A 25438-nucleotide genomic window follows, 5' to 3' on the forward strand; every position below is an offset into this window, starting at 1 on the left:
TAAACCATTTGAGTGAGTTTCCCAAAGATAGTTAACAATTCAATTGGAAGTCGAATTTCCTATGGCTCTTTGTAAAAGGAATAACTGGGTCTGAAGGAGAATGCAGATGATTTGACTATGTGACAGGAAGAGTCCAACTCAGCATGAGAAGGAAAACGTGTTCTCTTTGATGAGATGAGGCCCTGTGTCTGAATATTAAACACCTAGTTGATGGAGAGGAAGCCACCGGGTTTGGGCCCAGAGCCTCAAACTGGATGTGAGAACAAGATACCGGAGGCTCCCTGACACAAATGGGACAGAAAAGCCTCCCCTTTTCATGCTGGGTTAACTACAAAACTGGTTCACTTGCCTCCTCTTCAGAGCCCAGCCTCTCAGGGGACCCCAGTGGTGGCAGTCAACAGAAAGGCACAGCCTTGGGGCTGCAGCGGAGCTGGGTGACCCGGAGGAAGACTCCACACTGTGTTGTGGCAGCAACTGCAGGGACAGACCACCAAGATCTCAGTGTGGGGCCAGACCTAAGGGGCTGCCTCCATATCCCTGGCTGGTATCGATCAAGTGTAGATGAACCAGGAGGCTTTTCGAAACTCGAAACTGGAAACAAGACCTTCTCTCTTTCCACCATCTTTTTGTGCCGCCAAACTGGTGTGCGTGAATGTGCTGGCTGGTGCTCTCAAGAGTATCAACCAGTATCAATGCCAAAAAGAGACAAACACCAGGCTCTTATTAGGCTGTGATCCAAAGTCACCTTCTGTCTTGAACTGCGATGATGAAACATGGTAACATTGGTGAACTTGAAATTACTGATGACCACAGAGCTGGGAAAATTGTAAATCTCACAGACAGATTAAATAAGTGTGGAGTAATCAGCCCCAGGTTTGAAATACAACTCAAAGAGCTGGGAAAATGGCAGAACCACCTGCTTCTGTCCCGTCAGTTTGGTTTCATTGTACTGACCACCTCAGCGGGCATCATGGACCATGAGGACGCAAGATGAGAACACACAGGAGGGAAAATCCTGGGATTCTTTTCCTAGGGATATAATACACATGTGCAAATAAAATGCCTCAATGGACCAAAAAGAATGACAGTTTTATTCAAAGGTCTTAGGACTTGCAAATCAAAAATGCTACCAGGTAACACCCAGAGTGGTCTGAAGAAAAAAGCTGAGGGTTCTTATGGTAAACAGCACATTATTGAGAAGAGCTTGTCCTGCATGCTTAGCTTCTGGGTTGGTCTGAGATAATGACATTCCAGATGTCAGGTCGTCTGGGCACATGAACAGTCTTTCCTAAGCCCTACAGAAGGTAATCTGGAGGTATTTGTATATCTCTGGGCAGTGCTGCACAGCTGAAAAGTTCAGATTTGTAAATTCACAGGCTAAATTAAGATCGAAATTTTTCCTTCTGCTTCAGCCCATCTGGTCTGAACCTTGACTACACAGACTCCATTGTAATTCAGCTTAGTGCTACTGACTCCATCTTGTTTTCTTCACAGGGACAGCCAGTGAGCCAGCATTAAGGGGACAGGATTGGGGTGGACACCTACCTCCAACTCTGCTGATTTGGGGTTGAATCTAATAGTATTCTGGAGACCTAGTTTGGCACTGGCTGTCGAGATGTGTGTTCGCCCTCAGAAAAAGAATTTATTTTGGTTCCCTCCCTGACACACCACACAGGGATGATATCTTATGTTCAGGTGGCATCAGCTAAACAAAGGCAGGTCTCTGTTTCTGTGTCAAGTTCCTTTTGAATTTTAGGTCCCTCACAGGACTTAGACCAAAACAGTTTGGGGACTGCAAGGTTTTCAAGGAAATTCCACCTCCAATTCTATGGCAAACACTCTCCAGAAAGACCCACCTTCTGAGACCAGGGACAAACACCAGCAGGCCCGGCTTGTAGAACATTCCCTCATTCTGTTCCCCTGCATAGACACTTGTGCAGCCTCCCCCACAACCATGCTCCCCACCAGAGTGGGGAATTGGTGACAACTGATGAACCTACATTGGCACAGCATTAGCCAGAGTGCACAGTTTAGGGTTCCCCTTGGTGTTTTGCATTGTGCAGGTTCATACGACTGTATAATGGTATGCACCCACCATTCTAATATTACACGGAGTACTTCTTCACTGTCCTAAAACCTCTGTGATCTGCCTTTTCATCCCTACCCACTCCCTGTAGCCACTCCTTCTTTTATTATCACCATGGTTTGCCATTTCCAGAGGGTTATGTAGTTATGTAGTAGGAATCAAACAGTATGTAGTCTTTCCAAATGGTGTGGGTGGAGAGGACCTGTAGTCAGGCTGTAGCTGGTGGAAGGGATTTCCTACATTCACAGGCAGATAAGCCAGGAGGAACTGGGGAGCGAGACAGAACACACAACCCAGGGTTCCAGCATGGAGAAACTAAAGCCTCAAAACATCTGGCCATAAAAACCTGTGGGGGTTGCAGCTGTCAGAGAAATTCGCAGTCTCATAGGAGAGTCCACTGGAGAGGCCCACAGGGCCCTAGAATGTACACAAGCCCACCCCCCTGGGAATCAGCAGCTGAAAGGACACAATCTGCTTGTGGGAAGCAAGGGAAGTGACAGAAAGTGGGGCAAGAACCGAGCAAATGGTATTGTTTCCTCTCTGACCCCTCTTCCACATACAGCACCACAACACAGCGGCCTGGGTTGCTCCACCCTGTTGAATACCTAAGGCCCACCCCTTACAATGTAAGAGGTGCACTGAGACAAAGAAATACAGCCCAAATTAAAGACCTAAACTCCAAAAAAAGAACTAAGTGACAAGGATATAGACAGCCTATCAGATGCAGAGTTCAAAACACTGGTAATCAGGATGCTCGCAGAAATTATTGAGTTTGGTCACAAAATGAAATGAAGACTACACAAAGTGAAATAAAGAAAAATATACAGAGAACCAACAGTGAAGGAAAGGAAACCAGGACTCAAATCAATGATTTGGAAAAAAAAGGAAGAAATAAATATTCAACCAGAACAGAATGAAGAAGCAAGAATTTTTTTTTTAAATGAAAAGAGTCTGAGGAACATCTGGGACAACTTTAAACACTCCAACAACTAAATCATAGGGGTGCTGGAAGGAGAAGAGGAAGAGCAAGAAATTGAAAACATAATGTAGGAAAACTGCCCCAATCTGGCAAAAAAAAAAAAATTAGACATGCAAGTTCAGGAAGCTCGTAGAGTCCCAAAGAAGTTGGATCCAAGAAGAAACACACCAAGACACATCAGCACTACATTCCCCAAGATTCAAGATAAGGAGAGAATCTTAAAAGTATCAAGAGGAAAGGGAGTGCTACCTACAAATGAGTTCTCATAGGACTATGAGCTGACTTCTCAAAAGAAACCCTGCAGGCAAGAAGGGGCTGGAAAGAAGTATTCAGAGTCATGAAAGGCAGGGACCTACATCTAAGATTACTCTATCCAGCAAAGCTATCCATCATTTAGAATGGAAGAGCAGATAAAGTGCTTCCCAGATAAGTTAGAGTTAAAGAAGTTCATCATCACCAAGCCCTTATTATATGAAGTGTTAAAGGGACTTATATAAGAAAAAGAAGATCGAAAACTATGAACAGTAAAATGACAACAAACTTACAACTATCAACAACTGAACCTAAAAAACAAAAATGAAAACTAAGCAAGCAACTGAAACAGGAACAGAATCACAGAAATAGAGATCACATGGAGGGTTATCAGTGGGGAGGGAGAGAATGGGGGGAAAAGGTATAGGTAATAAGAAGTATAATTGGTAGGCATAAAATAGACAGGGGCAGATTAAGAACAGTATAGGAAATGGAGAAGCCAAAGAACGTATATGTACAACCCATGGATATGAACTAAGGGGTGGGGAATGCTGGAGGGTGGGGAGGTGCAGGGTGGAGAGGGATAAAGGAGGGAAAAAATTGGGACAACTGTGATAGCATAATCAATAAAATACACTTCAAAAAGAAAAAAAGGCAATCACTAACTATTAAAAGTTTTAAGCAGGAAAAATTGTAAAAACTTTTGAAAACTCTAAAAGCTACTTGTAAATTTATGAATAATCTCGATGTGTTGTCTGTTTACTGGATGGCCAAAGTCTAGACAAATGAGCATCTCAAATAAAGCCATTTAGTATTGAGATGAAAATATCCTTTAAACATCTCAGTGCAAAAACCAACTCTTTCAGATAATAGGAAAATATTTCTCCTGACTTTGGGTTTTCACAAGTCTTAGAACACTGATAACATTGACTGGCATGGTGGCCAATGTTCAGAGAAGCAACAAGCCAAACCATTCCCAAGTTCTCAGAAAAATTACCCAAGATGCATGTATTTCCTTACATTGAGTGCTCTACTGGTTTAATGTTGTGTATAAGACTGTACATAAGGAATGCAAGTAAAGGGTTTGGATGCTTACTCCTATTCAGTGGACCAACAGTTCGTCTAGTTTGCTTCATGGCCATGGCTGCCCTTTGAGCAAGCACGAGTTCCTAGGTCCACCTTTCCCAGAGAAGACCTAGATTCACCCAAGATGTTCTTCCTGGCCAGTCTTAGGTGCACCCTCCAAGAAGTAAAGAGCATCTTCGTCCTGCTGGTCAAGTTTCCAGTGAAGGAAAAGGACAGCCATTTTTAAACTGCCCATCCCCCTCTGTACTCTGTGGCTTCCAAAGAGATGGCCTTACTCAACTAGATCATGTTACTAATGAAAATGATTTGCCTTTAAGGTTCTTACAAGAACATAGTGAAAAGTAATCATTAAATAGACCCTGCCCCTCCAGATGCACTGGTCACATTTCATTACCACAAAAACTCACACAACGTATGTATGTGGTTAATGACAAGTTGTAATTGGTGCCAAGTTTTTAAAAAGCACTCTTTTGACATTAAAATGTGTTCTTCTCTGTACTAATGGCATGTCTTCTGAGTTTTCTGTTTGAGGTTTTTTAAATTTTCCTCTGTGGAATTAAGAAATCCACAAGTCCTATCATGCCATTCTTTCTAGATCTAAAATAGAAACAGATAAAGACATGTATTAGTAATTTCTCACAATACAATACTAATTTTATGAAACAATATGATTTAGTATAATTTAAATGCAATATAATTTTAAATTTTTACCTTAAAACGATTAATGGTCTCTAATCAATAATTCTTACCTCAAAAATTAAAGCATTCTATTTTTCTTTCTAAAAATGGGTATTTATTTCTAGGTTAAAAAAAATGGTACTAGTTCTAGCCACAACAATCAGACAAGAAAAAGAAATAAAAGGCATCCAAATTGGAAAGGAGGAAGCAAAACTGTCATTGTTCGTAGATGGCATGATAGTGTACAAAGAAAATCCTATGGACTCCACTAAAAACTACTCGACCTAATAAGTAAATTTGGCAAAACAGGAGGATACAAAATCAATATTCAGAAATTGAAGGCATTTTTATATACCAACAATGAAATATCAGCAACAGAAATCAGGAAAAAATCCCATTTGATATAGCAGCAATTAAAATAAAGGACCTAGGAATAAACCTAACCAAGGAGGTAAAAGAACTATACTCAGAAAACTATACAATTATGAAGAAAGACATTAAGGAAGACACAAACAAATGGAAGCATGTGTCATGTTCATGGATTGAGAGAATTAACATCATCAAAATGTCCATACTACCCAAAGCAATTTATAGCTTCAGTGCAATCCTTATTAAAATACCAATGAAATATTTGACAGATAAAAAACAAACATTTCAAAAATTTGTATGGAACCATACATGACCCCAAATAGCAACAGTAATTTTGAGAAAGAAGAACAAAGGAGGAGGGATCACAATACCTGATATCAAACTGTATCACAAGGCCACTGTAATCCAAACAGCCTGGCACTGGCATAAGAATAGATGCACAGATCAATGGAAGAGAATAGAGAGCCCAGAAATAAACCCGTCTCTCTGTGGTCAATTAATATTTGACAAAGGAGGAAGAAGCATAAAATGGAGTAAAAATAGCCTCTTCAACAAATGATATTGAGAGATCTAGACAATTACATACAAAAAAAAAAAAAAGAAACTCGACCACCAACTTACATCAGATACAAAAATAAACTCAAGATGGATAAAAGACTTAAATCTAAGTTGTGACACCATAAAAGTCCTAGAGGAGAACATAGGCAGGAAAATCTCAGATATTCCACACAGCAATATTTTCACCAATATGCCTCCTAGCGCTAGGGATATAAAGGAAAGAATAAACAAATGGGAGCTCATCAAAATAAAGCTTCTGCATGGCTAAAGAAAACATCAGCAACATGAAGAGGGAACCAACCATATGGGAAAATATATTTGCCAATGATACCTCAGACAAGGGTTTGAGCTCCAAAATATATAAAGAACTCACATGACTCCACTCCAGGAAGACAAGCAACCCAATTAAAAAAATGGGGGGCAAAGGACCTGAACAGACACTCCTCTGAGGAGGACATACAGAGGGTCCAGAGACACATGAAAAGATGCTCAGCATCACTCAGCAGAGGTGCAAATTAAAACCGCAATGAGACACCACTTCACACAAGTCAGAATGGCCATCATAACCAAATCAGCAAACAAGTGCTGATGAGGTTGTGCAGGAAAAGGAACCCTACTACATTGTTGATGGGAATGCAGACTAGTACAGCCACTGTGGAAAACAGTATGGAATTTCCTCAGAAAACTGAAAATGGAACTGCCTTTTGACCCAGCAATTCCACTGCTTATACCCTAAGAATCCTGAAACACCAGTTCAAAAGAACCTATGCCACCCCAATGTTCATAGCAGCACAATTTACAATAGCCAAGAGTTGGAAGCAGCCTAGGTGCCCATAAGTAAATGAATGGATCAAAAAACTGTGGTGCATTTACACAATGGAATTCTGTGCAGCAGAAAGAAAGAAGGAGCTCCTACCCTTTTCGACAGCACAAATGGAACTGGAGAGCATTATGCTGAGTGAAATAAGCCAGGAGGTGAAGGAGAAATACCATACAATCTCACCTATAAGTGGGACCTAAACAAAACAAGCAAGCAAGCAAAATATAACCAGAGACATTGAAATTAACAAACTGACAGTAAACAGAGGGGAAGTGGAAGGGAATAATGGGGGGAAAGGGGGAAGAGTTGTCGGGAACATGTATAAAGTACACATGGACAAAGCCAAAGGGGGGTAGGAATGAGGGTGGAGAAAAAAACACAAATAAAAACTGGAAAAAAGAAAGTAGAAAAACATTTTTCTTAATGTAATTTCATCATAGTTTTCTATTTCTTGGTGCTCCCACTGACTTGAATTTCATCTTTTTCTTTACTTAACAAGGTACTAAAATGGCATTTTTTCCCTTCCCTTTATTAATCTCTCCCTTGTCTCAGTCACAGTGAAATCCTTTGCTTAAAGAGCTCCATGGAATTGGCTGAAAAGTAGTTGTCTCTGGACTGGCCATGGTCGACTTGTGTGTCTTTGAGGTTTTGAGCTTTACCTGGCACAGAGATCATCCTGTTCATCTCTATTTTTGAAGATACTTATTTTTTTATTTTTGGTATTTAAAGTTTGCACTCTCATTTTAATATGTTAAAAAAATATAGAAAAGCAGTCCTGGCTGGTGTAGCTCAGTGGATTGAGCGCGGGCCTGTGAACCAGACAATCGCGGTTCAATTCCCAGTCAGGGCACATACTGGGGTTGCAGGCCGGTTCCCTGCAAGCCAGTTCCCAGCAGGGGATGCACAAAAGGCAACCACACATTGATGTTTCTCTCCCTCTCTCCTTCCTTTCGCCTCTAAAGATAAATAAATAAAATCTTTAAAAAATATATATATATATATAAAAGCATTAAAAATGTTAAAGTAAGCCACAAGCCTGTTATCTGGCGATAGGCAGGTTAACCTTCCAGTGTTTGTGCTCAACTTTTACATGTGTCAGCTGGGCATAACTGAAATCGGGAGGCTTCGGTTGGAAAGAAATGACAAAGATTTCTTCAAGGGCCTTAGGGTTTGCAGACCAGAAAAACAATTAGGCAATGCACAGTGTACCAAAGAAGAAAGAGCAACCAAGAGTTCTTATTGTGAAATGTACATTCTTGAGAAGAACCAGTTCTGAATTCTTGGTCTCTGGATTGGTCTGAGATGGCAATCACCTAAATGACTGGTGGCCTGCGTGATGGATTTCAGGCAGTCTAGGTATGAGAACATCCTGCAGGGGCAATCAGAGGTTTGTCCGGAGGTTTCGTGTATATGCAGGCATTGGTGAAGGACTGGCAAGGTCAACATTGAAGTTCCCAGGCTCGTTAAAACAGGGATAGAATAGTTTCTTCATGCCCCAACCTACTTGGTGTTAGTTAATTTAGCAGCCTGACTATAGTAACGCTATTTTACTTCTATTCTTCATACGTCAGACATTTATCTATAAATAATCATCATGTAAATGTTACTTTACCCCTTGCTTCTGAGCATTTTTCCCTGTTACTAGCCATGCATTGAAAGTACTGAAATGTTTACCTTTAAAATCAATATAAATCATACATTTGTACAAACACAGCATAGAAAGGTATAAAATGTAAATTAATCTTCTTAACCATGAAGATTATCACCATTAAAAATTGTTTGCTACTCTTCAGATAAAAGTGTTTCTAACTACACAAATGAGCTATTCTACTGTTCTGTAACATGCATTTTATATTTACAGCTGTGTCTTGAAGCTGTAAATCTTCAGCTCTACAAATTTGTTGTCTTCAGAAGACAACAAATCTGCCTCATTTTAACAACCTTATGGAATTCCTGTGTATGGACATACCATATTTCACATGTATCCTTCTGACAAATATTTCTCACCTGTCTTTCGTTATTGTTATTTCAAGCAATACTGCAATAAACTTTATTTTTAATGCCAAAAATCAGCACTATATTTAACAATTTTTCTTTACTGACAACTCAAATTTTAATCACTAATTAACAAAGGTACCCTTCCATTTCAAAAGTTGGTTCAGTGAAATTTAAAGAACTGTCTTAAGCCTATGAAGCTCTGGATTGGCAATTGTATCTTTCGATTTTTCTATTTTTAGGTATTTTATTTCTTGACAGTAGACATGAGTAAACTTCTACTGTGGACATCAGTAGATACACTGTAAAAATACTGAACTACAACAATGTTGATGTTCAGTGTCAATGGGGAAAAGGAGATCTGTCTTTAAGGCTCTCACTTTAAAAGTAAAAGGGGCACAGTTAGGAGCGGTTCTAAATCATATTTTACTGTAAAAAGCAGCCATCTCCTACAGGCCCAGGGTCACAGCGGAGCAGTCTCCTGTGGCTGCCAAGAGAAGAGCGCGGAGCATTGGAGAATGACACCTGTCATGCTGACCACTTACCACCCTTCTCCTCAAGCCACAGAGAATGGTGGCCAACTGGAGCTCCTGTCCACAGCTGGGGAAGCACCATTAACCAAGTGATGAGAGAAAATCACGGAGTGGAATTTTATGTGGACTTACACCTTAGGCAGAACACACCAGGCCAGGGTCCTGGCAACAAGAGGCTGCTCTAAACTTCCGGTGGCCTCCAGAGCCTCCCGGGCTAGGTCCTGGCAGTGCTGCCCCACAGCCGTACCCCCACCCACCCCAGGCATCTCCTCAGCCCGTGTTCCTGGTTTTCCAGCCCAGCCAGGAGTGAGGAGGACACTGGTGGTGTCCCACGGCAGGCACAATGGGGGCAGCTCTCTTCCAGGGCAAAGACTGCCCCCCACCACCTGAGAGGAGGGAAGTGGGCGGAGGGGATGGACCCCGAGTCAGATGCGGGAGGCCAGTAGGTCTGGTGGTAGGATGACACTAATCCTCCTCCTCTGTCACTCCTCCTCCTCCACAGGGCTTGTTAGTGGTGTGAAGGGCAGGCTGGGGGAAGCTGCTGACGTGCTGGGCAGGGTGCAGGTCGCCCTGTGCGGAGGGCCTGGGGGTGGCCGCAGGAAGGCAGGAGGGGCTGTGGCACAGGTGTGGGAGGAGGCGGCCCAGGAGGGACTGGGGGGAGGGTGGCTGCAGAGGAGGAGACCGTGTGAGCCAAGATAGAGATTCGAGAAGGCAGAGTGTTGGGCCACCAAGGGCCTGCTGGTGTCCGGAGTGACAGGGAGGGGAAGAAATAACCGAGGAGCCACAAGGGAGTGCTTACGAAATTGGCAGATGACAGAGGAGAGATAAAACAGTGAACTATGGAGTCTGGAGGTGCAGTCAGCTGCCAGGGGCCTCAGAGGGGATATGATTTTGAAGGAGGGAGGAGAGGAAATTGGAAGGGACAAAGAGCGAGGGCTGTGGGGCAGCCAGGGTTCTGTCGGCAGGAAGTGAGGGAGGAGTTGGCCCAGGGCTCACTGGGGCATCCCAGACGTGGAAGGTTCCGGGGGAGTAAGAGGGGATGTGCGTCCTCCTGGTCCAGCCCCCTTCCCTGGGCTCTCTGGTCCTCACCGCCCTAGAGCCCACCTGCTGCTCTCTGGGGATCTGTGCATCTGGTGTCCCCAGGATTGCAGCCCCGCGGGCCCCAAGTGACCTGATCCATGGACTGCATCCCTGGCACAGAGTAGGCACTCTGAAAACATGTGCTGGGGCCCACAGCTCCTGATGGAAGGTGTGAGGCTTGGGCACTTGGGGGCAGTGGCCCAGGAGGTCCCAGAAGGCCTTGGATCATAGCCTCCCTCCCTCTGTCTCTCTCCTCCCACCCCTCCCTCCCTCCCTCCCTCCTGCAGCCTGAGGGAGCTGGTCTGTCCTGCTTCACCTAGAGCCTCCTCCCCTGTAATCAATGGGCTTCCTGGGTTTCAGCCCATGAGGGCACCACCCCCATCCTCAGGGAGCATCTTCTGTGGGGCCACGGCCCCCAATACCTGGGGCAAACAGGTAGTTACCACTGCCCTACCTGCCCTCCAGGCTGTTCTTCCTCTGCACACCCCTCACCAACCAGCACAATATGGGGCACACAGTCAGCACCCCAGAAATGTTGCCGGCACAGAGGACGAAGCTGTGTCAATGGGCCCAGCCATGCCCTCCACACGCAGTGATCCATTTCTGCGTTTCGTCGTTGAGAAATGAATTCTTTTCAATATGCAATGGTTTTAACCCACTTGACACACTACACTTAAGACTCAAGATAAATTTAGAGAAACTTTTCTTAAAGACGGGACGAATTTTCTCCCTCTGAAGCCTGAAGGGAACTGGACTCCCGACTGCCCCGAATCCCGTGGGAAGAAAGCCGCCTCCTGTCACAGCTTCCTCAGCCCCACGTGGTGACATCTCGTGTGGGCGCCTTTCCTTCCCATCACGTCACGGCACGATTAGCGGGGACCCAGGCACCTGCCAGAGATAAGACGTGCAGTCCCGCACACCCCGGAGGGCTACTTACATGTTTTCCTTTAGAGAGGTGAGGTAGACCTCGGTTTCCACGGCGGAGGCGTCAGGGTCCAGTCCCGACAGGTAACGGTAGACGTAACAGAAAGTCTCAAAGGAGATGCGTGCGGGCCCCCCCTCCTCGTCTTTGGTCAGGATCTCACACAAGTGCTTCATTGCACTATTCAAGGACTGGAAACATCACAAACAGGGGGGAGGGTGGCAGAGGGTGTCAATTAATGCTTGGATTTCCTAAAACTGTCAGCAAAGACACCAGCAGAATACATAATTATATTTTACAGAAAGTCTCCCAAAGTACACTATGTCCTTGATCTAAATTAAGGACCAGGTGAGTGTATACTTGCCATAAAGAAAGAAATAAAAAGGAAAGGTTTCGTCAGGATGCAACTGGTCTGAACATTTTTAATCCACCGATTTTATATTAAAATAGGAGTAAGTTTTAAACTGGGAATACTGATCTCCTCAAAGATACACCTCCCACACCGCTGTCCACGTCCACGGGTGATGCATATATGTTCTTTGTCTAGTCCCTTCACCTTCTTTCAAGATGTCCCACCCTCTCCCTCCCCCTTTTACAGCTACCAGTCTGTTCCTTGTTTCTGCGCCCCTGGCTCTGTTTTGCTCATTAGTTTATTTTGTTCTTTAGATTCCAGTTATAAGTGAGATCATGTGGTATTTTTCTATCACTGCCTGGCTTATTTCATTTAGCATGATAATCTCCAGGTCCAACCACGCTATCACCACAGTTCTGGAAGAAGAGGTGCAGTATCATCATCATCACTATCTTCTTCAAAATCTTCATCTTCCTCATCTGTTAGAGGATCGAGGTTCAAAAGCTGGCTGAGCCACTGTCAGCTTTCACGACCAGCTGACGACGGATTCAGCAGCCTCTACAGATCACAGACACTGCGATGCCCCTAGGCTCCCAAAATCCTCGCATCTTAGTTTCTAAAGACGGGTCCAGGCTGGGCGTGGCAGCTGTGTGCGAGGGAGAGGAAGGAGCCTGCTTTCACCTTGGGAGGCGCTATGCTGTGGCTTCACGTGTACAAACACATTATTATTCCATAAACCAGAGTGACCGCTGCAGGGGGAACTGCAGGTATTATGGACTCTGTGCTGCCGGGCTGATGACCCGACCCTGGAGGAAGTTTAAGTGATAACTGTGTAAGAGAATCTGTGATAGAAGTACTAGAATACATACCACTCCAAAAGCAAAAACAGACTCGATTGTTTTTTAATACACCTAAGCCACCTTGATTAATGCTCTCGTCTTACAGGAAAAATGACCCACCTCTCAGTGTCCACATCTTGGCTACTTCAAAGTCAAGGAGCAAACAGTTAAGGTGCCAGCACCACAGAACAGGCTGTGAGCACCATCTTCTGGCAAAGCTGAGGGTGCACAGTGCCTGCGTTGTGAAGAGGTTAACAGACAGCGATGTAGTGGTCACAGGCCATTAGGGCTCGGAGGAGACATACTGTGACTCCCAGGTCAAGGGCAAAGAGGTACCACTGGAGCACATACCCTCAGTATGAAATAGACTGTTTGGATCCCATTTATTTACCTAGCATCTGGGGGACCTTGCTAGTTACCTAACAAAGGTCCAAAAAAGACAAACTGGATAAGAAATACATGGGAGCATGGAGTTGGGTGTCTAGGTAGGATACAAGAATGATGGTCGTGTTCCCTGCCAGAGTCACGGTATAGTCACAGAGATGACGCCCTCTAACCAGGTCTGACGGGAAAACCCCCGGGAGGGTGGCGTCTGCTCCCGAAGGCCAGCTGCCTGTCTCCGCTGCTCCTCACGAGGGCCGGGAGACCACGCCTCAGTAACGAAACAGTGCCCACCTTCAGCAGAACTGAAAATCTCTGAAGTTTGCCAAGGGTGTTCCAAACTGACTTACTTGCATGGTTTCTCCCATTTGGAACATCTGTTAACATCTCCCCTGTGTTCAGTGCCCAAAGCTTCTCCATATCTAATCATATCCAAGGTGGTTCCAAAAATAATGTTAAAGCCAATCACAGTGAATTTTAAATCATTGAAAAACTTATGATGCTATGCTACATACGGTTCTATATATTTTCATTAATAAATTCATAAAGTTGACTACATAAAGATACACCTCCTAAGCTAATGCACAACATACCTGGGGACGAAGCACACTGTTACCAATTCGAGGGGGCACCCGCCCACTGCACTCTGTGCAGGGTCTGCCCTTGCTCTGAGCCTTGTCTCAGTTCTGTAAAGCACCAAGCCTGCCTCCCCTGCACAGTGGGTACCTCACTCACGCTCTGTCCCTCTGCCTGCACCATGCACCCTCACCCCAGCATGGCCAACATCCTCCACTTCCAGCCCAGATGTCCATCTTCAGGGAAGCCTTCCACCCCACACCACCAAGCCTCCAGAGCAGGTGACCCATCCCAGCTTCCCCTTCAAGCCATTCAAGCCACGAGGGCCTGAGGAGATGCATTCGGGGTGGGGGAGCCATCGCCTGTGTCAAAGACAGTGCCAGGTTTCCAGGAATTTAGTGAGATGGCTGGCCATCTGTGGGCAGGTTGAAACCAGCTACGGTGGGAGCAGTTCTACCACACGCGTGGGCAAGCACTGCAGATGAGGGGAGCAGTTCTACCACACGCGTGGGCAAGCGCTGCAGATGAGGGGAGCAGTTCTACCACACGCGTGGGCAAGCGCTGCAGATGAGGGGAGCAGTTCTACCACACGCGTGGGCAAGCGCTGCAGATGAGGGTCTTCCTCCCAGAGGAAAGCAGAGGCTGCAGGGAAAGTCTGGGACCCGCCTGCCTGCATCAGTGACGGTGTGGGAAGAGCACTCTGACCCCCTCAGGGGCATGCAAATGGCTGAGCCAGGGCTGCCTTCCTGCCTTCCTTCCATCCTTCCATTTCTTTCTGTCTTGCTTTTTTTTAAACAACACACCTTTGTTATCTGGCAGTTTCTGGGGGTCGGGAGTCTGGGCACAGCTTAGCTGGTCCCCTTGTCAGGCTCAGTCCAGGTGTGAGCCAGGGCCTGGTTTCCATGCGGAGGCTCAGTGCTGAGGGAACCAGTGGCAGCCTCACCCTGGTCGTTGGTGGAACTCATTTCCTTGTTGCTAGAAGCTCATCTTGCTGAGATGGGCTGGTGGCTGCCCTCAGCTCCGACAAGTGAGGTCCTGGACATGTGACCCTCTCCCAACGTGGCAGCTTGTTTCCCCAGTGCTCCAGGAGCCCCACCAGGTCCTCCCAGTGCATATGTGAGAAAAATCTCCTTGTGCTTCCAGCAGGGGGAGGGGAAAAGGCAGCGGGACAGAAAGGAGGTTCTTGCACAGGATGAAGCGTCTAGTGCTTGACAGGGCATCCCCGTCCTCCTCACAGTAACCATGTGAGGTGAGGACAGTGGGGCCCAGAGAGGCAACGTTACTTGCTCAAGGTAAACCAGCCGGCCGCAAAGGCAGGCACTGCTGAGCACCAAACTCCCCCGCGCAAACAGCCGCTGGGCTGGCTCAGGGAGGGAAGGGTGGGGCAGACACTGGGCCGCATTCCCAGGATTTAAGGCACTGGGCTGCAGGAGGTGAGGGCTGAGCAGAACTGCCGCCTGTCACTGACAGCTGGGACTCGGGGCTGGGTGGAGAGCAGTCCCCACCGCGCTCCCTGGGAAGCGCCACTTGCCCACTGCACTTCCGTAAGGCACGGCAAAGCCGCCCTCTAAAAGGCTGTGCTGGAGAGAAGACTCGCTGAAATTGAAGCTGTGTGTTTCACAACACATGTTTCTTGCTTGAAGTTTTGCAAAGACATGCTGTTACGTTGGATTTTACTTTCGCATCTGACACAAGTGGAAGGGGGCCCAACGGCTGGTGAGGAGCAGGCAGACGGGATCTGCGTGAGGGCAGGTTCCAACACTCCTGAGAGGAGGTATTTAAGGAAAGAAATACATCCAGCATCCTAGCATCACTGCCTTCTGCAAAGGCACGATGACATTACCAGTGTTAACATTTCTGACAGCAAGACTTGCAGTAATTTTTATATCCAAAAGAAATCATAAAGCAACCTGCTTGGTTTTGCACTAAGAGCTGTTTCTTATAAACAGGTTGTGACTCCAAAGGGCGGTAGGTAGTCAGGCTTCTTGCTCACAGCCTTGGCAGGTGGCCTGCCTCTCACCTCCTGCCATTGTGGGTACTCGCAGGTACCTAAGACCTCCCAGGGAGGGGTGACTGACCCCCCCTTGCTTTGTTCTTAGCCACCATCTGAAACTGAAGTGCAGACGTGTGAGAAACACAGGCGCAGAGGCACCTGTGGTTCCTGAGCCTCTTCCACATGCCGTTCTGTGGCATTTCTCAGTTTCAGGGTTTTAGCTGCCATCAGGATGACACGCAGAAGCACCTCACCCAACCCCCCCAAAGTGTCCCATTTAGCAAGCATGGAAGTGGAGACGAGAACAATGTCTTGACTGACCCTTCAGATAAAACAGGAACAAAGAAGGCCGTGCTCCCTAAGGTGCAGCCTGACTGTGCTCAGGAGGCAGACAGATTTAGTGTCAAACTGGGGTGTTCACCCCAACTCTCGTTTTTAGAAAGCCCGTGAGCCTCTTCATTCCATTTTCTTATCCTCACAGGATTCTCGTTTAAAAAGCTGTTCTGGGGCTCGTGGCAGGTCAGGGTGGGAGACCCACTTTCTCTGAGGGGCTGGGACGTGGTCCCAGAGTGAAGCCAAACCTGTTCAGGCTGGACGCTGCCCTTGGCCTTGTCCAGGAAAGGGACGGAGGGACCACCACGTCCGGGACCCACTGTCATGGGTGGATTAGATGGGAGCACAGCGACAGCACCGTGGAAAGCGCACCCCACCTCTCCTCTTCCCCACCGAGGGAGAGACTTGGGCCTGGTAATGGGCTAAGTGGCACTGGGGACAGGTGAGCCCAGAAACCCCAGTGTGGCCCCCTCTTCTCAGTCACCGAACAGGCCTGGGCCGGAGCCCTCACTTACGGAGGGCGCTGTACACAGAGCGGGCTTCAGAGGCTGACCGGGCAGCACCGAACGGAGGGCGGTGGGGAGTAAAGAGACGCCCCCTCTACCCCTGGGACAGGCCCCACCAGCGATATTCTCAAGCATTAAAGCGGTGCATGGAAATTTTTTGTTTTGTTTTTTTAAGCATGGGGATCAGTTTTGGAGCACCAAAAACTTGTGAACCGAGACCCCCATTCCCTACACACACTGACTGAGAAAGTGTAATGACATTCTAGGACCACCGATGGTGCTGGTGCGGCAGGAATGTGAGGACACAGGTCACCTACCTCGGGCGGCCCGCGGGGCCCCGACCCCCACCTGCAGCTCCCCACACAACCACCAGAGCCGAGCTCACACTGGGAGCGAGACAGGACGGCAGCTCCGTGGGCCCAGGGGTGCCGGCCTCTCGCGCTCACTCTGGAATCTCGGCACAAACCAGTTCTCGGTCCACGGCTGTGACAGCGCGAAGGAGTGGGCTCTGGTCTCGGTGGAGGCCTCAGACGTGACTCATCTGACTAGAGTGGCTTTTCAGAGAAATTCTCGGGCACGGGGACAGTATCTGCCACAAGCCAGGCAGGTGACAAGGAGGTGGCGGCAGGACCAGCGCGTGCCATGGAAGCACAGAGACGAGGCTCCAATTTCACAGAAATCCGAGATAAAAAAGGAAGCAGTGGCCCGTTCTGAATTATTCCTCATCATCTTGCTTCAACGTCTTCATCTCCTACTTTTTGAAGGTCTTTTTTTTAAAGCATAAAGATACATGTTAAGACCCCAAACTACACCAAGAATCATCTTCTAGAAGTCACAGCTTCAAGTCAGTGCACTTCCAAGCTACCGTGCCAACGTGGGTATACAGTGGCATCAATAAGCCAAATCCCTGCATCCGCATCCCAGCCTGCTTCGGGGGGGTCTCCCTGCCCCTGCAGCCCCTGCAGCCCCTGCTGCCAACAGCTGTTTGAACTCATCTCTGCACTGCGTAGGGCGGGGCAGGCCCAGGTGAGCCAGCACCCCACCACCACCACCACCCCCGGAGTCTTTCACACTTGAACTTCATCCCTGACGGCAGGGAGGGGCCATGACTTTCCACAGCAGGAAGGGGCTCTAGGAGAGAGGTAGGGCAAGGGCCAACGGTGAGCACAGCCTCTGCAATGGCCCAGTTAGGGGAGGGAGCTGGACTCACATAACCTGTTCCAGGAAGAAGAGAGGCCTGCTTGCTGTTTTCCACTCCCTTCCCCAGGACACAGTGCAGAAGATAAAGCTCCGTCCTTGACGAGATGTCTCCATCTAGTGTCACGCACTGTACATGGACGAGAGACCCAATCTGCCAAACCAGATCCCTTGCGGTTTTAAATCTGAGGCTTCGTTTTCACAATCAGGGAGATAGAAATTACAAAGATGGATCCCCAAATATGAAATATTCTGCTTTCTCATCAAAACTAAGAGGCACAAACCCATAAACATTAATTCATATGTTCAACACTAATTTCATGTTACTAAAATCTTGCTTTCACAGAGTTCCAGAGAAACCAAGCAACATGAAATTTTTAAATACTTCAACGTACTTGTCTGTGCTTCCCTGTAACACCTCACTGAGATCCTACTCACTGGTGTCCCCGCTGCTGTCTTTCCTACTGGTCAGCCAGTGTCCAGCCCTCAGCACAATTAGCCCAGGGCCGATGGCCCTCTCTGTGGCTGAGCGGGGACCCCGCCTCTGGGCAGTTACACAGCAAAACTGAGCAACATCAGGCAGCCACCGGCCCGAGCCCTGACCTGACGGGGCTTTCAGGGTTTCTCAGCTGGAGCCATTGAAAGGCAGCGAATTGCAGTTCCCACAGAGGGCGTGCTGCACAGCACAGGAGATGATCTACACCCACCGGTAATGACACGGGTGGGTAAACGTAGAAACCTGACTGGGAATGAAACAGTCCCAGGAGATTACTACAGCATAATTATCTTTTCATAAATATAAACAGAACTATAATAAGGTATGTCTCGGGGTATATACGAGGTCTGTCCAGAAAGTACTAGCCATGCACTAGGAAAAATAGAGACATTAATTGAAGAAGATACGAGAAACACTGCACACAGGACACTGACGCTTGAGTCCCCTTCAGAGTAGGCACCTTGGGACCTCACACGGTTCTTCCATTTGCCACCAGCTGCCCCATCATATTTTCCTAAATCTCATCGATGATCTGAAATCTCTTGCCTTGCAAAGGTGATTTTCGTTTTGAGAAAAGCCAGAAGTTGCAGGGCGCCAAATCTGGGCTGTAGGGGGGCTGAGTCACCTGGGTGATTTGATGTTTGACCAAAAACCTCTGCACGAGATGCGATGCCTGAGCCGGCACAGTGTAGTGATGAAGCTGCGATCTCCAGTTGCCCCCAGCTGCAGCCTTGTACATCATCCAAATAGTTTCCACAGAGGAATGTTCAAGCTTAATGCAAAATTTGACACGGATTCATTGCTCTACTCGCTCAGTCATTTTGAATGTGACAGCCACACAGTACACATGCTCACTCAAGGGCATCTGGCCCCCACCCCACTGACTAGTACAGTGAAGTCGTCATTGTTCACACATGCACATTCCAGTCCACTCTCCTCGGCTCCAGATTACATCAGTGTCACACAAACTGTTCTTGGTATATTAACAATGGCTGGACTTCTTCTGGACAAACCTCACACGTGTGATAATAACAGGGAAGTGTGAGAGTCAGGAGAGCCTGGCTTTGGGCGGGGTGCTGGGTTATTGTCAGTGCTACTGATCATGTCAGGTGGTATTGCATAAAGAAATTTTTTTTAAAGTAAAACTGAATCAAAGAGTCTCACGCATGGGCCTGAGATGAGTGTGAACCACGAAGAGATGGACCTCCTAGGCTCCCAGACCCCTCGCCTCAGAAACAGTGGGGTCACCTGGGTGTCCACTCTGAAGCCCCTGGGTCAAACTTCAGCATCAGCAGAGCTGCACTGTGTCTGTTAGTTACTAATAACAGGTTTTAACGAAGGTATAAAACAATTCTGAGCTTCTCTCCACAGATTAGGAAAACAGATGTTATCTCTGCCAGATGATGTGTAGTTTAATAAAAAGTCACTGATGCATTCTTTTCTAGAACCTAAATACAGTTTAACGGTATCCATATGTTTTATCTACTGTCGACATCTTCTGGTGTATCGGGAACAAAGTGTGAATGGACTGAGCTACCTGTCCGGAGCTACTGTTACTATCTTTTAAATTGAGATAGTCATAAGCATTTAACTTCTGTAGATTAAAACAACCATAATCCTGAAAACACACTAGGTATCTGGAAGACACCGCTTTTATGAGACACAGTTACTGAAGTAATGTGTTTCCTTCAGTCACTGAAACACCCGAGTTATTTTTCAGTCAGACCCTGCTTCCAGAGAATTATTGATGTGCTATTTCTAAGTACATACCCCACCAAGCGTGCTACATCCAAGGGCTAAAAACTTCATCCACTCAATTTTGTGTTCACAAGGATCCAACTGCAAGATAGCTCTGAATTTTTCAACTGGCAGGCACAAGTTTTTCCATTTCTGCTCAAGGTCAGCTAATTCCACATATTGCTTGTGGCTACACTGTTTAGAAAACACAGTATCATTTATATAAGCTTTAAAATCCACAAAATAATATAATGCTATGAATACCTGAACATACCCCAAGTAGCCAACCCCACAGAGGGACAGGGGAACTCTGAATTCACGACCCGGTTAGCCCTGGGGAAAGAAGGGGGGTGTGTGCGGTGGGGGAGATGCCCGTGCGGAGACAGGGACAGCGAACTCCACGAGAGTTTACTTCTTCAACAAGGGCCGTGAAGCAAAGACAGCACAGCGCTGTGGCTTAATAAAGTGGGCGGGCTGACAGTGGGTGTGTGACTCGCAATCTATCCAGATACTTCACAATGAACATGAACTTCGGTAAATAAAAATGTTTAAAACCCACCCCCATAAACATGGTAACAGTTAATTAAAGAAATCTTAAAACTGAAAATAAATTTATACCCCCTACTACTTTAAAACAATCTATAAAAATGGGTCACTTCAGTGACCTGCTAGTACTGTTCTGTGGCTACTCATCTTTCCTCACCTCAAAATCTACAATGAGCACTGTGCTGTACACCTAAAACTAACCTAATATTGTGTGTCACCTGTAATTTAAAAATACAAAATTATCTTAAAAAAATGTGTAACGGGGACCAGTCACTTTAAAAATCAAGGTTCTATCCTTGGTGTCGTTTTTTAGCAACACGACCCAAGCACTATGAACACTGAGCCCCAAAGCTGGCGGGGTTCCCGTGAACTCGTTCCTTTGCTAAGGAGCAGGTGGGCAGGTGGGCGCACCAAGGGCTGCGGGGGCAGGGCCCGGCCCAGGCTGTCTGGAGGGTGGGATACCAGCCCTCCCTGCAACCCCCTCCCCAGGGCAGCTGTCCCCACACATGATCGCTTCAGCACACACACAGCTTTCATGCACACACGTTGGCACTGCGGCTCCCATGTCTCGAATGCCATACTTTCACATTTTTAGACTTTTATTTTAGTCTTGTAGCATCTAAGCATCTTAGTCTGGTATTTAAAAGAAATGACACTGCACTTTTCTACAATCTAATCCTGAATAACTATTTTGGGTTCTTTCGACTAGAGACAGGCACTGAATACCACAGAGTCAAATGAAACTCGGAGTTACGGTGGGGAAAGCCCCGGGGAGGATGAGAGCAGTGGTGGCTTCCGCCAGGCACTGGGGGCAGCAGGGCTTTTGCCCAAGTTAAGCTGACTGGCACGACAAACCCCGGATACCTGCTTGTGCAAAACTTTCAGCAGCCCTTGAGTCAGGCCGGTGTCTGTTTTCTGCGTGGCCACGGGCATTTCAATTCTGTCCTTCACAGGAAGTGGATCTCCTCTTGACAAAGCTGAAAAATACCTAAGAAACAACAGGCATCTCTGAAGACTCAGCAATACCCAAAAAGCAAATCAATTAACAATTCCCGCACTTTCTTAAATGAACCCCCCCGCCCTGTACCCAGCGGTGATCAGGGAGGAAAGCGCTGGAGGCTGAAGGTGCAGGTCAGTCCCCACCCCTCCACTCAGCTCCCCTACTTCCCCCTCCCTGCTGCCTGTCTGTCTGTCTGCAAGCCCGGGACGGTGACAGACCCTCCTGGGCCTTGCTATTCTTCCAGGGGCTGGAGTGCAGCCATCGCTGCCTATTCAACTCAGGCAGGCAGATCGGGGCTGCCCTCTATTTGAGCCACCAGGAAGGGGCTGAGCCACTATGCTAAGTCAGAGGCTGCCCCTCCCCTCTTCACTCTTCCTGCCTGGTTTGTTTTTTGTTTATTTTTCTAGTACTTTTCCCCTAACCAGTCCTTTCTGGACCCCAGATATTGCTGCTTACATGGGCGACAAAAGAGGATAGAAATGTTTGGGGCAAGAAGTCAGGAGAGGGCACACACCCAGCCTCTGGCTGGTGGGGGGGGGGAGGAGTACCAGGCAGGTTTTTCTGCAAAACTTACTCCCCTTTGGGCCAGCGTGCAGGAGGTGGCCACAGGTAGTAATCTAAAAGGTATGAATAATTAGAAGTATCTCTGAATATGTAACAAAATGTAGTTAAAAAGACAGTTGATAGGCTAAAACAAATTTTACCCCTTTTCCCCCACCCCTCAAATTCAACTTTGCTTTCATGCTTTTACGACAACTCCAGTCATCTCTCATTTATTTAATGGTTTGAGGGAGAATCAAAACAAGGCAGCAGCAAGTCAGACAAATGGGGACCTTGAGACCTAAGGTGCCAGGCTGATGGATGTTCCTAATTAGCTTTGTTCCTAATTAGGTTTTCACCCACCTCATGGACTTTATTCTTCACAGCCTACCAAATCTGACCTGAGCTGGATGGAGCCTGTAGAATACTGGTTCTCAAAAGGGGGCCACTCGGGGCCTCCCCCTTCCTGAGAAGGCACTGACAGTTCCCAGGGATATTTTGGCTGTCTCCACGGGTGGAGGATGGTGTTACCGCCCTCTAGTGGATACACACTAGGATGCAGCTAAGGATCCTATACCCCCTCCTCTCTAAACCCCCAAACGGTCTCCACGATAGTGTCAAATGAGCCAAGACTGAGAAAGCCTGCCTTAGTGACAAGACCAGCTTGTGTTAAGCTCTGCTAGTGCCCTGGAGGTGCGTGTGAGTGAAAAAGTAGCCTTTTAGCGCTCAACCAATTCTGGCTTCCATCCTACTTCATAATGCACAACTACTTAATGACACAATAAGGCACAGCCGACTAGCTGTGCCATCACAGCGAAGTACACCGGCTGGGGGGCAAGGCTGTCCTACCTTTGCCGCTGGTAAATCTCATTTGAAAGGAATGCTAACTCGAACATGTACTTGAGTGCCCCACAGCAGTTACTTCCACATATACCCTGGTTTTCCGCTCTCTTTTTATCTTTTATTTTGTTCTTCTTGACGCAGACCTTTTGTTCATATGCTGTGTCCTCACCTTGGAATACCAATCTCTGCCTATGAAATCTTTCAAGACCAATTCATCTTCTTCTGAACAACATCCTAACAGATTCTGTTCTGAGAGACCTGGAACACCTCCCAGTCCATTACACACACATTGCTTAATGAGTAATACTTGTTTTTTCTCCTGAATTCTGAAATTAGTTCCATGGAACATTCAGAAAGTTCTCAAATAAGTCTTTTAAAGTGAAGCTTAAAGAATTAGTTGTCTTGAAAGCATTACCAAAGATAATTTAATGTTCCAAGAAAATTATTAAATCCTAGAATGTAGTAGAGTACAAATAAATCTTATGAGTCTCAACTACCTTTTATTCAGGCCATGATTTTTCTGGGCAAATACCTTCAGAGAATATTTCAGAAACAATTGACAGAAGTGTTTGTCAGAAAGCAAAGCACCAGATATCTGAGTAGGAGCCTCGTATGGAAGGTTCAGTAAGGGCCCCAGTGATAGCTCGTCCTAATCAGGGAAACTGCGGGTCTTATTTTGCATGGTAAAAGGGACTGTGCCTGTTATGTAAGAATTTGGAGGTGGAAAAATTATAGTGGGTCTTCTGGATGGGTCCTAAATGCAATTCCTAGTATCCTTAGAAGAAGCAGACTTGAAGATGCCACACTACTGGCTTTAAAGACAGAGAAAGGGGCATGAGCCAAAGAATCCAAGGAATGAAGCTCTAGAAGCTGGGGAATCCAAAAGACAGCTTCTCCCTTCAACCTCCAGACAGAGCAAGGCCTTGCCAACATCTTGACTTTAGCGTGGGAAAACTGATTTTGGACTTTGGGCCACCAGACCTTTAAGAGAATCAATGTGTAGTTTTAAGCCATCAAATTTTCTGCACTAGTCATAGGAAACAAATTCACCTTGGTTATATAGTTTAGAGGTCAGCAAAACTTGATATGCTAGTTACTGAAACATTTTAGTTGCACTTATACTGATTCTTATGATAAAACTAAGTTTCTAAATCTGTTGAAAAAGGGCAAAGAGTTTTTCTGTAAAATCAAAAGGCTTTATTTTAATGGTTCCAAGGTCTGTTGATTTGTAATTTTAAAACTGGGAATGGCTGTTTCTGGAAATAGTTAGAAAGCTTGCCACAAAAAAACTTTGAAAGCTCAGTTGCTGTGAACTAATCTGGACAGAGTCGAGCCTTATCGCAGCCTCGGGCTGAGAACCCCAACATGACCTCAGTCCTCCGAGTCAGCCAGTACCTAGCACAAGGAGGATTCTTGAACATGGCCATAAGATTCCCGTCTGTAATTGTTGTATAACACAATTAAGAAACTTTATACCCGAAGCAAATGCTTTCTAAATTTTAGTCTATCTGCGTAAAAATCACTCTCCAACAATGGAACTGTTATTACTCTTTAGATAAGTGAGCACTGTGCAGTAATTTCTGGCCCCATGGTCGATAAGCTACGATGCTTCCTAGATAGATACTTAGGTGTAGGTACCACCGATGCCAAAGTGAAGTCTTGCCGATACTCTAAGCGTTCTGGGCATTGGACCACCGCTCCTGAAAGGAGGATTCACTAGCGCGTCTGGGCACGCGGACCGCGGGCTTTTCCAGGCACTGGTCCCGGGCACTTACCCCGCGGACCACTGCAGCACGTCCGCGGGCTGGGTGCGGATCGCTGCCTTGGTAAATTGCTTCAGGATGTCCGGTAGTTCCGGGGGGATGTGGATCTGCTGAGCGCAGAACATGGTGTCGGGAAGCGGCATCGCTCTCCAAAGATCAGGATGAGGCTGGAAAGATCAAGGTGTGCTGTGGCAGAGGAAAGGCTGTGAGTTGGCCGTCTGCCCTCCCCCAGGTTTGGGCCCAGGCCAGGATACGGGGTTTGGGGCAGGACCGGAGTCCGGAATCCGGGTCCGGGCCGAGGTCCTGGATAGGCGGTTAGCCAACAGACCGGTTTCGCAGGGCCGGGACCCCGGAGACTCACCCGCTAGTCCTCTGTCTCCTCGAAAAATGATGGCCAACCGCCCCCTCTAGCGGCCAAGACTCAGTGCTCCGGAGCGCAAGCCGGCGCTATTGTTGCGCTGCAGTAACCAAGCAACCGGGAGGCGTGCGCGGGCCCCGCCCTCTAGCACTGCGCACGCGCACGCGCACAAGTCCCTTGCTGAGGGTGGGTTGTTGTTACCAGTGGGTTGTTTGGAAGGTAATGCGCGTGCGCACTCCGGCCACGGACCCACTGCAGGAGCTGTTCATTTCAATTAGGAGAGAAGAGTCTTTTGATCGCTTTCCCGCTGCTGACAGCGAGAAGCGAATTCACAGAGGCCACCCCCACTTCTCCTTGTCTAGCAACGGGAAACTTAGGGACAGGGTGACTCGGGTTCTCCTTTTTTGGAAGCCGTTAAAGTCACTAGGGGTGATCCCTGCAGTCCGCGTGAGCCTCCCTGAAGGAATCTGGCCCTTGCCTTCCTCAACTGCCTCATTCATCCTGCAACGTACCCCTGGCAGCTTGTCCAAAAAACGTCCAAGTGTCGGCGCCCTGAAGCGCTTGCTGTTACCATTGTCCAGTTGTTTCCCCTTAGTGAGCTCTTTCTTCAGATCTCAGTT

At 47.1% G+C, this 25438-nt stretch overlaps 1 protein-coding gene and 1 pseudogene across 2 annotated transcripts; one reads left to right on the plus strand and one right to left on the minus strand.

The window, feature by feature from the left end:
- The first annotated feature begins 561 nt into the window (after nucleotides 1-561).
- Nucleotides 562-1033, plus strand: LOC119063867 (40S ribosomal protein S15a-like; annotated as a pseudogene).
- Nucleotides 1034-4840: 3807 nt separating this feature from the next.
- ROPN1L (rhophilin associated tail protein 1 like) lies at nucleotides 4841-24907 on the minus strand. 2 transcript variants are annotated; one of them, XM_037165439.2, is made up of 6 exons: nucleotides 24822-24907; nucleotides 24473-24646; nucleotides 21179-21302; nucleotides 19802-19963; nucleotides 11374-11549; nucleotides 4841-5000 (listed from the first exon to the last, which is right to left on the minus strand). In XM_037165439.2, exons 2-6 carry the CDS (start codon nucleotides 24601-24603, stop codon nucleotides 4940-4942), a joined length of 654 nt encoding a protein of 217 aa, XP_037021334.2. In that variant the 5' UTR covers nucleotides 24604-24646; nucleotides 24822-24907; the 3' UTR covers nucleotides 4841-4939. The 2 variants fall into 2 exon arrangements, with proteins under 2 accessions (XP_037021334.2, XP_037021335.2); XM_037165440.2 differs by having other exon boundaries at nucleotides 24473-24627; nucleotides 24822-24900.
- Nucleotides 24908-25438: the final 531 nt, after the last annotated feature.

This window comes from Artibeus jamaicensis, unplaced genomic scaffold (genome assembly GCF_021234435.1).
Source record: "Artibeus jamaicensis isolate MK-2021 breed Jamaican fruit bat unplaced genomic scaffold, CSHL_Jam_final scaffold_369, whole genome shotgun sequence".
In the NCBI taxonomy this organism is placed as follows: Eukaryota; Metazoa; Chordata; class Mammalia; order Chiroptera; family Phyllostomidae; genus Artibeus; species Artibeus jamaicensis.

Coding starts and splice junctions, on each gene's coding strand:
- ROPN1L (XM_037165439.2), bottom strand. CDS start 24,603: ATGCCGCTTCCCGACACCATGTTCTGCGCTCAGCAGATCCACATCCCC. Junction 19,964..21,178: donor TGAAAGTTTTGCACAAGCAG/GTATCCGGGGTT, acceptor TTTTCTAAACAG/TGTAGCCACAAGCAATATGT. Junction 5,001..11,373: donor ACCTCTCTAAAGGAAAACAT/GTAAGTAGCCCT, acceptor TTTCTATTTTAG/ATCTAGAAAGAATGGCATGA.